The 14256-nt window shown below is 41.0% G+C and overlaps 1 protein-coding gene across 1 annotated transcript in view; it reads right to left on the minus strand.

The window, feature by feature from the left end:
* MTCL1 (microtubule crosslinking factor 1) overlaps positions 1-13853 on the minus strand; it is a 95746-nt gene extending 81893 nt beyond the window's left edge. The window contains 2 exon segments of the mRNA XM_009082083.1: positions 11947-12105; positions 13623-13853. Coding sequence (XP_009080331.1) covers positions 11947-12105; positions 13623-13820 — 357 coding nt within the window. The 5' untranslated portion in view covers positions 13821-13853.
* Between the last annotated feature and the right edge of the window lie 403 nt (positions 13854-14256).

Consider the following 14256-nt stretch of genomic DNA (forward strand, 5'->3'; position numbering starts at 1 on the left):
CACAGTCTTTGTCTTGCTCTTACTTCTAAGGAAAGCATCCATGAAGACACGAATCATGTGTGAAATGTCTGTGACAGCAATGCACATCCCCTGAGGCTCCTTCTCCTTCCCCTTGACTAAAAATTTCTGACAAATTTTCTTCTGATCATCTTGTAGAAAGAAGTAACAATAGTGAAGTTCTCCACTCCAAAGGACAGCAGTTCATGCAAATGTGCCTGTCTGTTCCAATGGCCCAATGACACACAACCATGTTCCATGAAAAGCAGCTGCAGGACTGCCAATGGCTAATCTTCCCATGCAGAACCACAGGCACTCCTATTTTCTATATTTTTCCCCCAAAGAATACACAATTTGTTACATATGGGTACTCTTGCAACAGCTGTGGCCAAGAGAAGCAAAAGAGATTGCTGAATTTGTATTACTTGAATTAGTCTCCTCTATGGCTGTGTGAACTGATGGCCTATCCACTCAAACAAAACTGAGCAGATGCAAAACTTCACACAACAGTGAAATCAACACTGTAGGATCAGAACCACCCTGACTTTAATATTCACTGACATACTGTTTTCCATTTTATTTAGGGTTTCTTCTGCACTTACTACAGCCAGGACCAGAATGAAAGTGACAAATAATCCCAGCAAGGGAATGATCTCACAGTAATTTCAGAGGAATTGAGAGCAGGTGGAACCATAAATAGCAGAAAAAACTTCCTATTCAAAGATTTCTGAGCTTGCCCAAAGTCCTGACATAGGGGAGCAAATGCTTATGGCAACAGCTGTAAAATAACTTTCCAAATCATGTAGCTCAGCTCCCAGCACTAGAGACTGCTGCCCCAAGGTGTGTCTGAAGTCCTGCCCATCCCAGCTGCCTTTAACCTCAAAGGCTGATTTGCATGTACTGGAGAATTGTGTGTTTGACTTAGCATCCACATCTGCAATATGCAGAGGAAAAGCCTAAAGTGAAGAAGAGAAGGAAGGAACAGAAGATGTGAGAATTTCACCAAGGAGGGACCTAGAGAAGGGGAGGGAGGAAAGCTGATATTTGGCCCACCGAGGAGTTGGAGGACACCAAAAGGGAGAACTGTTGTGCTGGGCATTTCAAAGATACATTCTAACAAATTCTTTTACTTAAGGAAACTAACCTTAATTTCTTTTTCCTTTCCCTTGTGAAGGTAATCCAGAAACTACAGCCACATAATCTGACAGCTGAACACAACAGCAAGTTCACTGACAACACCAAGGTGTGTGGTGCAATTGACAGGCTGGAGGGAAGGGATGCCATCCAGAGGGACCTTGACAGGCTGGATAGGTGGGCCAATGCCAACCTCATGAAGGTCAACAGAAGTGAAGTGCAAGGTCCTACACGTGGGTCACAGCAATCTCAGGCACACCTGTAGGCTGGCTAGTGAAGTCATTGAGAGCAGCCCTGAGGAAAAGAACTTGGGGGTAACAGTTGATGAGAAACTCAACATGAGCTGCCAGTGTGCACTCTCAGCCCAGAAAGCCGACATGTCCTGGGCTGCATCAAAAGGATGCAAGGTGTTACTCTTGTAAGACCCCACTTGGAGTGCTGCATCCAGTTCTGCATTCCTCAGCACAGGAAAGACATTGACCTGTTGGGGAGGCTCCAGAGGAGGGCCACAAAGAGGATCACAGGGCTAAAGCACCTATCCGTACAGACAGCTTGTTCAGCCCAGAGAAGAAATGGCTCTGAGGAGACCTTATGGCAGCCTTTCAAAATGAATGGGGACAGACTTTTTAGTAAGGCCCCTTGTGAAAGGACAAGGGCTAGAAGTTTTAAACTAAGAGACTGTAGATTTAGACTGGACATAAAGAAGAAATTTTTTACAATGAGCGTGGTAAAACACCAGGTGGCCTAGAGAGGTTGTAGATCTCCCGTCCTTGCATACATTCAAGGTCAGATTGGATGGGGCTCTGAGCAACCTGATTAGTTGAAGATGTCCCTGCTCATTGCAGGGGGATCAGACTACATGACATTTAAAGGTCCAACACAAATTATTCTATGATTCTATGAAGGACAAAACTCTTGAAAACTGAAAGAAGAGATGAAAAAATAAATCCTCAATTATTTTTTGTAGAAAAATATATTATATATAATGAAAAACATTAAAGAGAAAAGCAACTTAAAGGTTTTCAGATTTGCATCTGCCTTAGAACTTTTCATCTTGTCATTTGATTACTTTATTCCCTCCTTCATCCCTTCAAAGTCTGCTGTTTTGACACCACTGAACTCAGGGATGGGAACTTATCCTGGATGCTGCACACAGCAATGATGAGGAGAGCTACCTTCACCAATCTCTGTACAAGACCCACTTTCTTTTGGCACAGCTAACTGCAGAAAGAGCACACTGAAGAGATTGGACTGTAACTATTTTGGAGTGATCCCTGAGAAAGAAGCCTTAAATAGACCAATACGTATATCTGGCAATCTCAGATGGATCATTGTGCTCCTTTTGCCCACGTAGGCATTATGTTGATGTCCCTAAATATCAACACAATTTACCCTCCCCCGTTCTGGCTACTATCATTGGAGCAAGACCTACAATTTTCAGATTTGGGTAAGAATATCTTGCAATGCTTTTATTTATTTGGACTTGAGCTTCCATCTTTCAACAAAATATACAGTAAAAAGAAAAGTCAACACAGAAATCAGAGGTAATGTACCCAATAGGGGCAGATAGTGCCATTTTTCCAGAATGAATGAACCACCATTATGGGTACTAAAGAAATTTCAGGCTTTCTCATATCAAGGCACATCAAACCCAAACTGAAATCAAGAGAAGACTTTGCCATGCCTCCTCCCACAGAACAGATACTGTCTCTGTCCCAGGCATTTCTCAGCAGGCTGGGTGTAGGAATGGGGTGAAGAAACACGGCAACTTGTGGCGAGTTCCCAGCTCATATAACTGCTGTCAAAACCAAGGGGGGTGTGGAGATCACTCCTGTAGGGATGTGAAATGCGCTGAAGCACTACACAGGCCAATGCTTTAGCATGAACTGATTTTGTGAAAAGAGCAAGATGAGTGAAAGTATCCTCATCTGTGGCACAAAGAAACATTACTTACAGAAAGAAGCAAAATGTGCTGATTAGAGGTGAGTAGGAGACTCCCAACTGCTCAATTCCACCTCTTAAATTTCCCTGACTGCACCAAGTTTCTCCAGTTTTTCCTTCCAGGGGAATGGAGAACTTCTCGACAGATCCAGACGACATGTGACACACTGCCAATCTGGGCTACCTTTCAGCCAGCAAGGCTCTGGGCAGTGGAGCCAGCCCTACCTGCACAGTGCAAGACATAGGGAAGGGGGAAAGAAGAATGCTGTTCCATGTGGCAGCGCAAAACTTGCTAAGATGGTCAGTCCAGTTTTTCCTTCCAGGGGAATGGAGAACTTCTCGACAGATCCAGACGACATGTGACACACTGCCAATCTGGGCTACCTTTCAGCCAGCAAGGCTCTGGGCAGTGGAGCCAGCCCTACCTGCACAGTGCAAGACATAGGGAAGGGGGAAAGAAGAATGCTGTTCCATGTGGCAGCGCAAAACTTGCTAAGATGGTCAGATCTTTCCCCCTCATTCATCCTCTGACAGCTTGAGTAGTGCAGTGTTAATAATTCATAAGTTATCTGTGCAATAAGTTACCTTCTCCTTTTAAAAATAGAGCTAGAGAAGCAAGTGTAAATAATTAATTTCAGAAGAGAAATAATCCATTAACCCTTTCAAAGAAGGACAAAAATCAATAGTTCTAACCTTTTTTCACCTTCCTAAGCATTTCCGGACAGTGCAATCCCCATGGCTGCCAATGCTCCAATGCGACACATATTCCTACATGCAGTATCATCAAAACAAAAACCACAGGCAATCTGGGAAATTTGTTAAGAAACTATGCATCTCACAAAACTCCTCTTCTCACCCTGACAGACTGTCTCTTCCTCTTTTCCATCCCGCTACCCAGAGCTCCAGATGCTGGGATGAAATTACCGGCGATGTGAGATGAAAACAGTTGGCGCCTGCTCACCATGAGCCAGCCAAGGGGTGGCAGGAAAGCTGCACCTCTCAGGAGTGGCAGCACCAAGTTTGCCGGTGATGCCAGCGTGCACTGAGTGCCAAACAAAGGGTGCTTTTTTACAGGTTTATAAACTCTTTTTTCTTCAGCTGGAGCTCCCTGATGTGCTCAAGGCTACATTCACTTAGGATCTGTGCTGATTCCTCTGAGCCCTGTGAGGAAGTCAGGGAGGACAGGGCATGAGATATCTCTGAAACTGCAATGCTCTGGTACCCATCTCCACCTCAAACACCACATGATACTTCCCATGTGAAGTTGCCAGATGGTGGCTGATCTGAATTTCTGTCTTTCCCTGAAAGACAAGGGTTATTCCTATTCAGCTTCAGCACACATTTAGCTGTGGATATTCCAACTTTAAATCGCAGCTTTTGTTCACAGAACAGCAGCATGACACAAAAGTTTCCTTGCCCTGAAACAAAGTCTTGCCCACATCTTCACAAGGAAAGCAAAGGGTACCCTCTTAATTCAGGGCTTATGACCCAATTGAAATTTGACTGCGAATATGGAGAGCACGCCCTAATTTTTCCCCCCAGAACAGCACTTGAAGGATTTGCTACCAATATTTCGCAAGGGCTCACTGAAGAAAACCTTTAATTATCTTAATTATGTTATCGAGGGAAGGAATGAAAAATAAACTCATTTTTCAAATGAAAATGTCACAGAGGCTACTGTTTGTTTGCAATGCCACTGCTGAAGCCCATGTGACAAAGACAGCAGGATTATTTTTGGTAACTGGGTGGAGGATGGGGAGACTGACACACATTTTGAGCTTCGTGGAGGTTACCTCCACGCCACTCTCTGTTATTGAAACAGCAGCAGTCGTTTAATTATAAAAAGACTTCTGCTATGCACTAAGAAAAAAGAACAATCACTGCAGCACAGAGGAATTTCAGTAGTAACATACAAAGGTTTCCTTGTAACTAACCAGTACCTGGACAATCATGCAGCTATGGTAGGTCATTTTCCCTGGTGTGAATACCATAATTTAACATAATTTCTCCATGTGCAAAGGCCAGTTGTGGTCCTGCAAAGTATTTGGGAGTGAAGTAACAATGGGGGTGAGCCCATGTCTGGGATGAGAGGCTCTGCTCAGGCTGAGTAACAGAAGAGCAGGGGGCTTTGCATGAGACAGAACTCTGGATCTGATCAGCAGAATCACTATTACTTTGTCTCAAAACCACTCACTTTAAAAATCATAACAGGATTTGGAAGCAGTGTCAGATGATTGCTGGCAAGTGGGAAGAAACAGCAAATACCAAGAAAATAAAGACTACCCAGAGGCTGGTGTCAATTTACATGGTAAATCATAAATTCATATGCAGATAGGGAGGAGAACATTCATAGTCATAAGATTGGCATAAAATATATTGAAAATTTCAGGAGTTCTTTTGTGCAAATATATTTTTTTACATGTCTAAAAAGAAATATGAGCAGTGCATTAGAAGATGTATAATATAATTACTTTGAATAAACCAATCATGATACTGAGTTAGCTTCTTAATTTCTATATATTTTAAGTCCAGCCAAGTCCATTCCCATGTGTTCCCTCCACCCTGTCTTTTTGGTACCAACCAGGAGCAGACCATTTCACTACCTGTACAGCTCCCACAGTGCCATAACAAGTATAAATCATTCACTGTGGTTTAGGAACCAATTCATTATTTATCACAGCGAAAAAATGATACTAGAGACAAAATGGTGCTGTGGTAAAACTTTCATGCACTTAATGGGTTTAGTTATGATTATTGCACAAGACTTCATTACTTATAACTGTAAGCAGCACCAACTTCTAAGCAGAGTTACTGAGTCAACATGGTGTTCTTGCTTTGTCCTTTTAATGTTACTTGAATCTTGTCCTGTTTCTGATAAGTTTCCCATCATGTAAACTCACTGATAACTAAAAAAAAGTCATATATTACAAATATCATAGATTTTTCACAATATATCCCTACTTTACCTCAGTGAGCAAATTTCATTTGACTGAAGAACATTAGGTGCTACCTTAACAAACATGTATGAAAGTCCTATGTAATGAAAACCTGAGTGATATTTTATACAACTGTGCTTTCACCAAAAATAGTTTCATTACCATTTGTGCATTACTTTGCACCATATCTATGTATTTATATCAGAGAAAAAAAAGAGGGAAATGCAATTTCAGATTGGAGTAATCACACTTTACACACATGCAGCATATATTATGCCCTACTTAAGAGGTTCAGGGCAATGAACATCACATGCACACTCAGCTTTAAGGAGTACCCTCCAAATTTAATTTTGCTGTATTATGTTTACAGAGCTAAATTCTTCTGTCAGCAAAATGCTCTCCACCTTTAGTGATGTTAAATAGTCCATGTGCACTTTGGTGGAAAATATATCTCTGAATATTAAACCTGAAAGACATTTCATCTCATCTTGTAGAATTCTATAATTTTTATAAGCATCTGAATGAAACTTTTCAGTCTGTTAAAATGAATAGATATTTTAACAGAAAATTTTATTCGACTGTTAAAAGCAGCAGTGCTTGAACTGTGTCTCAAAAATCAGGTGCTGCAGGGGAGGAGGAGGAAGCTTGGGTATTACAGCATCCCCATTTAGCAAGTAAGCTTTGGATGAAAGAGCCTTTAGAGAAGCCACTGCCCTCAAAAGCCCAAAGGTAACCTAGGAAAAGCCCATTATAGTATGTACTGTTTTTTATCTCAGTCTGTGTCCTGAAGAGATGTGTTGGAGACATAACTAACAGCCAGTGGACTTGCACTGCTCTCCTCTCATGCAGAAATGAATGGAAACAGTATTTCTTGCCTTTCCATTTTGCCTCTACCCTTATTTGCAGAAACACCAGAGAGCACAAGCTGCAGTCATGGTCCTCCACCAACTGGAAGTGATTTCCTGAGTGAACATGCCTGGAGAACAGACCTTGTGTCTCTAATGGTCCAAATAACTCGGAGGGCTCAAAGCACAAATTATTTCAACTGAAGTGAGGAGCTGACCAAGAAAACTTCACTGCCATGTGGGAGGTTGCTGCTACAGCAGAGGTCCTTGCAAGACAGAAAGCAACACCTTCGGTTGCTTCCCCTCCAGATGTTCTAATTTTACTGTCAATATAGAGAGAGTGTCACCTGCTTGGTACAGCCATCACACAAGCAATAAATGACCCTTTCTTTCCAGTTACATGATTCTCATTCATTTCTTGCTAAACCATTTCATAGTACTTGTGTCAAATCTTTCAGCAGCTGCTACCCCTGACCCTATTACTCCCCTCTCTTTGTCCAGTCTGGCAGGGCTACCCTTCCCCATCATTGTCAGGGCTTCCACAGCTCTGCCTCTTTTTCTACCCTGGCTTACAATGCCAAACCCAGACAAAGAACATGAGAAAATACACGTTGCAAACAAGCAACCAACCCATTCTCCTCGTGAGGAACAGGAGCAAGTCCTGTGCCATCTCAGAGCATTTCTACAATAAGTAGCTAAAATGGTTTCTTCTTCCCAAGGTATGGAGTTTTTGGAGAGAGGACTACTCTGAGAGGTATTGCTTGCAGGGAAATTAATGGTCACTGTACATGAAGGCACCAAAGGCACCCAACACTTGCCAAGCATGATTTCATAGCTGTTTATGCTTACACCAAAGATAGATCAGATATTTGTGAAATCTCTTTCCTGAGAAAATAGAAGTAAGAAGTTCCCCTAAAGATACCCTGGTGGCTCCAAGGAAATGATGTTTGGGATGAGATGGATACTGAGTGGAAGATGCTTTTTTCTCCAAGAAAATCCACTTGCTATTGTCAAGCCTTTGAGGAGTTCTGGTTTGTAGATGCTCAGAAGAAAATTGATAAGGGTTTTGCATTGGTGCAAAGAAAAGGAAACTCTGGAAGAAAGTGTTCTCAATGCTTACTGGTTGATTGACCAAGAGAAATTCTTAATATACTTCAGTATTTCTCAGGAGGTGCATTAGGATATTAGGAAGAGGGAAATGACAGTTGCAGGGAGGTTGCTGAGGTAATTTGTTAGTGATGGAGTCATTTTTTTTCTCTCCTGGCAGTCTATTGACTCAAATGGCAATGTTAATATCCTAGACAACAAGAGAAGAAAATCAAGCAAGCCTTGGCAGGCATATGAGTACTTATCAAATCTGTGAGGGCACACTGCCTTTGCTTCTAAAGTTGTCAGGTGGAAGCAGCTTTGGTAAGCCACAGAAAATCCTAGCAAATTCCTAGAAGGGACAGTTCTTAGAGACATCCCAGGATATGCTACAAAGAAGTGTTCTCAGCAGCAGGCAAACTCAGAAGCTCTGATGGAGAATGGCACAAAAAAAAAAAGAGGTACCAGAGGGTGGCCCAAAAGCAGTTGAAAAGTTCACAGGGAAAAAAGAAAAGAGAGAGAAAGGGAAGATTTGAAAAATGGAAACTGAAAAAGTAGGTGAATGTAATCATGGCAAAAATTCAATGAACCACAGTGCTGCACCAGTTAGAGAACACTGAAACAGAAAAACTTGGTACAGTCAGCAAAATTAAAAAATATTCAGTGAGAAAACATTACTACCCAGTGAAAGAAGTAGCTTCAACAAGATCAGTGGAAGTTTTTCAGGCAAGAGTAGCAGATGATGAACCTACACAGTGATAAACAAATCATTGAAAAAAACATCATAGGAGGCATTATGGGAAAGGAAAGCACCATTTTAGCTTCTGGCTAACAGGATTGAAAAAAGGAAGTAGAGTGGCATGAGTAAGCAAAGTAAATGCCAGGATACTGATGAAGATATTCAGAGAAGAATGATGTCTAACTGGAAGACATTGGAATTGGACAAAATCCACAAGCATTCGTTAAACATCCTTACCAATTCATATCTTAGCTCAAAACACAGGAAATGCAGCAAAAGGCTGGAGGCATAGAGCTCATTTATGAAAACAAAAAGAAAAAAGGAAAAAAAAAAACAAAGGGGAAGAGGTTGCCTTATCCTAAACACATCTGAGAGCTTCTTATTGAAACAATCAGTGAAAATCAGAATATTTTGATGGCGGAAAATATTTGGCAGATACCAGACCAAAACAAGAGTCTAGATGTGGTTTTGACAGATTATGCAATAGCTTCTGAAAGCATGTCATGAAATGGGAATCCAGAAGCATCTGGGACTGGGGATGGAAGTGCATTAGCAACAAATCATGGGGAGAGGAGAAGAGAGGAGAGCAGAAGGAGAGGAGGACTGTGAAGCATTATTTGCAAAGGTTAGACACACCAAGAAATATTATTTAATGACAAAAGAGGAAAGTCTATCTTATACCTACTTAATATAACAACTTGAAATTACATGGTCAGTAACAGGTTAAAATCAATTTCACAGTTAAAACTGCAAGGCTTCTTTCATGAGGAAATAAGAATTTTATCTAGATAGAACAAGCCTGTATGTATTTTACACCAAAGAAGTACTGTTGAAAGTATTGCAGGAGATCAAAACAGGTACTGGGGTAAAAAAATACATAACAGTGCTAAACATGATATATGTTAGGAATTGTTCAGAATATTATGATAAAAGCTAAAGGTGGCTTTAAAGAAGAGTGCTTTCAGACACGTGTACAATTCCGGAAGATATTTCAGCATGCAAAATACATTAAAGGTAATTAACATATACACCATCTACTGCAGTGAGAAACTGGCCTCGTGGGAATTATAAGGCAGGCCAAAGTGAAAGCTAGCACAGAATGAATAATAAATATGAACACAAAAGTGAGAAAACCTTTTTGTTGATCAGAGGATGATAGAGGAAAAGGGCTAAGAATAGTCAAGGATATTACAGAAAATGAGCATATGGTTGCATGAGTGAATACTGTCTAACTGGGTCTCAGGCAACGCTCCAGGACTGGATAGGAAAAACGCTCCTTCTAACTGTCAGCCTTTAGATAGACAAGATGCGCAGTCAGGGCGGATTGGGAAGAAGCTTCATGGCCTTTTGGTCACTTTTCTCTTGATATATAAAGCACTAGCTTTTCCACTGGCGTGTCTATAACACATTCTTTTAGAGCTTTGTACACATTAAATGTTCCTAAGGAGGCATTGCTTCTGGTAGCTATCTGAACAAATCTTGAGTAAAGAATAATTATTTTTTTTAAACAATGTCGACAACATTGCAGACATACTTATCTGACACACACATCGCTGTGTTTCTGCAGCTTTTGGCTCATTTGTCCTGGTGTGACCTGCTGAGTGCTCAAACCTCCATCTTCTCACCTACTGTGACCTTGTGAAATTCTGACTGCCAGAGAAACCACAACTCATGGCACGAGAAAACAGACTATGTCTACTACTACTGTTACATCTTATGATCCATCTTGTGCCTTGCTGCGTCTGCAGATCAGCATGAATGCATCCCATCATTCTACCTACCATCTCTCCCCTTCCCTAGCTCCCCTCCAGCTTTTCCCTCTTATGGGGCAAAGCCTGCTTCCAACGTAAGGGTGCATTCACTTGGCTTTGCAATGCTGCAGAGAGATGGTTGGGTTAGTGGAGCTTCCTGGCCCAGCTAAGCTGCAGCAATATAATCAGCAAGGTAAATTCAGCCTGGTTAGAGCTAGCTTGAGACTTCAGCACTGCTGGACCATTTTTTTCCCCACTGCTCACCCACAATTTAGTTTCTCAAATTGCTTAATCCCAAAGAGCATCAAGCAGTACCCAGTGGACCTGTGTGTTAATCAACAACAAGCAATATGTTCAGTACTGTGGGTGACACAGTATCTTTGTATGGAATATAGACTGCAGAACCTGTAACATGGTATTGTGCCCATTAAGCACAGCATTCACAAATAACATTGACAAAGAAGAACAGCTAAAACATTATGCAGACTTTATCTTTTTTTGTCATTTTCCTAAGTAATCTAAGGAACACTGATATTTACATCAGCTGATGATCTGTTCTGTTAGGTACAAAATGCTCCAAAACTGTTTCACTGCACCACCCAAATCTCAAACGCAGAGAGAATTTATATAGGGGCTGTCCTTATAAAACTCAGTCAGGCTTTGTGCCAGTTGACTAGCAAGCAATGTTTGAAAGATTAAAATAACACATAATTGCACCAGCTCTCTAAATCTGACCAGGGCTCAGAGGATAAATGTCTTACCTCATTAATATCTAAATGCTCTATCTCAATCTGGTTTAAAACAGAGCAGGGACTGTGAGATGCCAATCTGCTGTACTGTTAAGAGAACAGAAATACTGCTACAGATCAGCATGTAGGCTCCGGCAAAGAGCCACACTTAGTATTTGGCTTTCCTTTACTGTCCCCTGCTTCTCAGCTCACTTGCTTCCAAGGATCATCACTTCACCCAGTATGACTATGTGTCAGCTCCAGTTTAAATTATCCCTTTTCTCAAGAGACAGTGTTTCTGCGCCTGAAGTGCAATGCTATTTATACATTACGGACCACATTATGCTGGTGGCTCCCACTGTCACCACTGAAGAGCACCCGACAAAACGGCGGCTTGCCTATCTGAACCGTCCTCTCAGAGACAAGTCATGCACATCTCATTTGACTCTCAAGTAGGTGGAAGTCCCAGTCTGTGCAAAGGAGAGCCAGAGCTAGTTGGAGTCAAATCAAAGAGAGTTTTGCTCCAGTAGAAAGAGAGATTTTAAAGAGCCAGTTTGAAATGGGACAGAAGCCCTGTGAGAAGCTCCGGACAAAAGCCAAAGCATCAGTCATCTACATCTCTGTTGCTTTTAAATTGCCAACACATTTGGGGCATATAACAAATGAGACCTTTGATGTAATTGAACAAGCAATATCAGCAAGCACTTCATGTAAGAATTAGTCTAAGACACGTGCGTGTCAAATTTCCCATCAACACTGTTCTGCATGGCCTTCCTGACAACTGCTTACCTCTTTTAACTTGTCCAGCTCATTTTGCAGCGTCTGCTTGGATACTTCCACTTCAATGATTTGCTGCCGAAGGACTTCATTCTCATCTTCTGCTTTAACACGTTTCTCCTCCACACTCTCCAGCTCGTGGTGCAGTCTGACAGAAACATCTTTGGCTACCTGGTCAGAAGAGCACAAATGCATGAAGATCATCCATGAGGAGCAACAGCTACAGGATGTCTCCTACAGTAAGAAGCATATTACAGCCCCAGACAGCCAAGAGATTTTTAATTCAATTATGACACTGTTGATGAAAGACTCAAAATCTTCCAAGTACCAAAATGAATATTCATTTCTAATAAAGAAACCCAGAATGAAAATGTATTTGATTACCCATCTCCAGCTCCCTCTCCACATTATGCTAAGGCAATGTCATGAACAGCGGGAGGCAACAAGCAGATACCAAACCCGCCCATCAAAGTCCCAGCACATCATATAGAAAAAGCAAAAGATAAGGAATTATGCTGCAAAGCTGACGGGCCATCAATCAGAGCAACATCCATGCAGCAGTCTCATCCACCTAAATTTGCTGCCCTAGCAGCAATCACAACCAGGCAAGAGTGATGTGAAAGCACAGAAATATATGCTAGCTTAGGTTTTGTGAGTCCAGACAAACAAGAATAAATATTTACTCCCAAAACATTTGGAAAGGTGATACATCATGGAAAATGATGAATTACAGAATTACAACAACTTGGCAAAACCAAAGCAAACTAACTAAAGACACTCAATAACTCTTTCATTCGAATCTGTGTACAAGATTTTTACTGAGTAATATATCATTTGTATTGTTTTAAGGTTATCATTTGTTTTTTATCATAAAAGAGAAAATTAGGTCTGACATTTTAAAAAGTTTGATGACTTGATATGTTGCTCTCATCTCCACTGATGACAATCAATTAGTCCAGATTCACAAGGTTTTATGCTTTGCATTTTTGAGTACAAAATGCTTAATAATTCCAGTGGCAAGCAGTCCCTCTCCCCAGAAGATATTTTAAAAACAGCTACAAGATAGCAATATTAACAAAGATAAGTAAAGCTACATAAACATCATGCCTATACAAAGGTTAACTTGGTCTTGATGGAAACATTTTTGAAAAACATAAAAACTGTTTCAGTATGAATATGATTTTTACAGAGATTTGTATTTTTATGGGAAGAGCATTTTGATTCTCTATGTGCTTTGCTAAAATAACAGTCTGTTCCTGTTATGAGTAACTCATTAGACACCAAGAAATGCAACTTTGACTAGTTTTTTCTCTGTCATTTGGCATAAGCAAGTGAAAAGGAAGGCAGCAGCATGAATTGAGAAGTGCATATCAGGTTTTGTTTATACGTTATTGCAAAGCTAAGGTTTTCAGTAAAACCAGTAAAACAAGACCCTTTAAATCATTCAAATGCATAAATGTAACTTGACTGCGTTTCTTTCATTTTGAATCTAAACACATGTTTTTTCGCTCACTGACACATCTTTTTATGATGATAAGCTGAATATTTGTTCTCCACCACAGCAGAAGGAAATTGGTCCTGACATTTGGAGAACTACTGCTTGTTTCATGTGTCACCCTCACTTCCATTGCAGAGAACCACATCACAGTCTGCTTTCTTTTGCTATGAATATGAATCTCTCAACCCACCTTTAAATCTTGTTCCAGGCTCCTAATGAGCTCTCCATCCACATGGCCTGTTTGTGCAACTTTCAAGCTTTTCTGTTCTGCTTTCCTGAGACGATACTGCAGAATGCGGCAATTCTTGTTTGCCCGGTCCAGCTCCCGCCGGAGCTCCTGCAGCTGGTAAACATCTTCCTCTAAATAGCTGTCACGCATTTCTTCCATTTCAGCCCGAAGTTCATCCAGCTCATCCTGTGAGAAGTCAAAACAGTACTCCATCATACCTCTAAATCTCACCCATGGGAGCAAAATAGGAAACATGCTCGCTAGGATACAGTATTAATGAAGTGTTATGGATTGCAACATGCAGCTCTAGAAGTCACAGGAACAGAAGTTTTATCCCAACATTGACTAATTATGCTGAATTAAATTAATGAATACTTGCCATATTTCTTACAATTGCTTTAATAATTAAAAACAGACCAGATGAGTATCTGCCTCCTGAAACTGGTAACACCTTCATTTTGCCACCTCCAGTTAAAATGAAAAGTGCATTTGAACTGTTTGCTTGCTTTATTTAGACTACGGTAAACCTAGTTAACCAAGTACCTTAGCATCTCTGTGTGATGTGTGTTTTTAACAACTAGCACTTCCGAACAAT

Source organism: Acanthisitta chloris, unplaced genomic scaffold, assembly GCF_000695815.1.
Source record: "Acanthisitta chloris isolate BGI_N310 unplaced genomic scaffold, ASM69581v1 scaffold16989, whole genome shotgun sequence".
NCBI lineage: Eukaryota > Metazoa > Chordata > Aves > Passeriformes > Acanthisittidae > Acanthisitta > Acanthisitta chloris.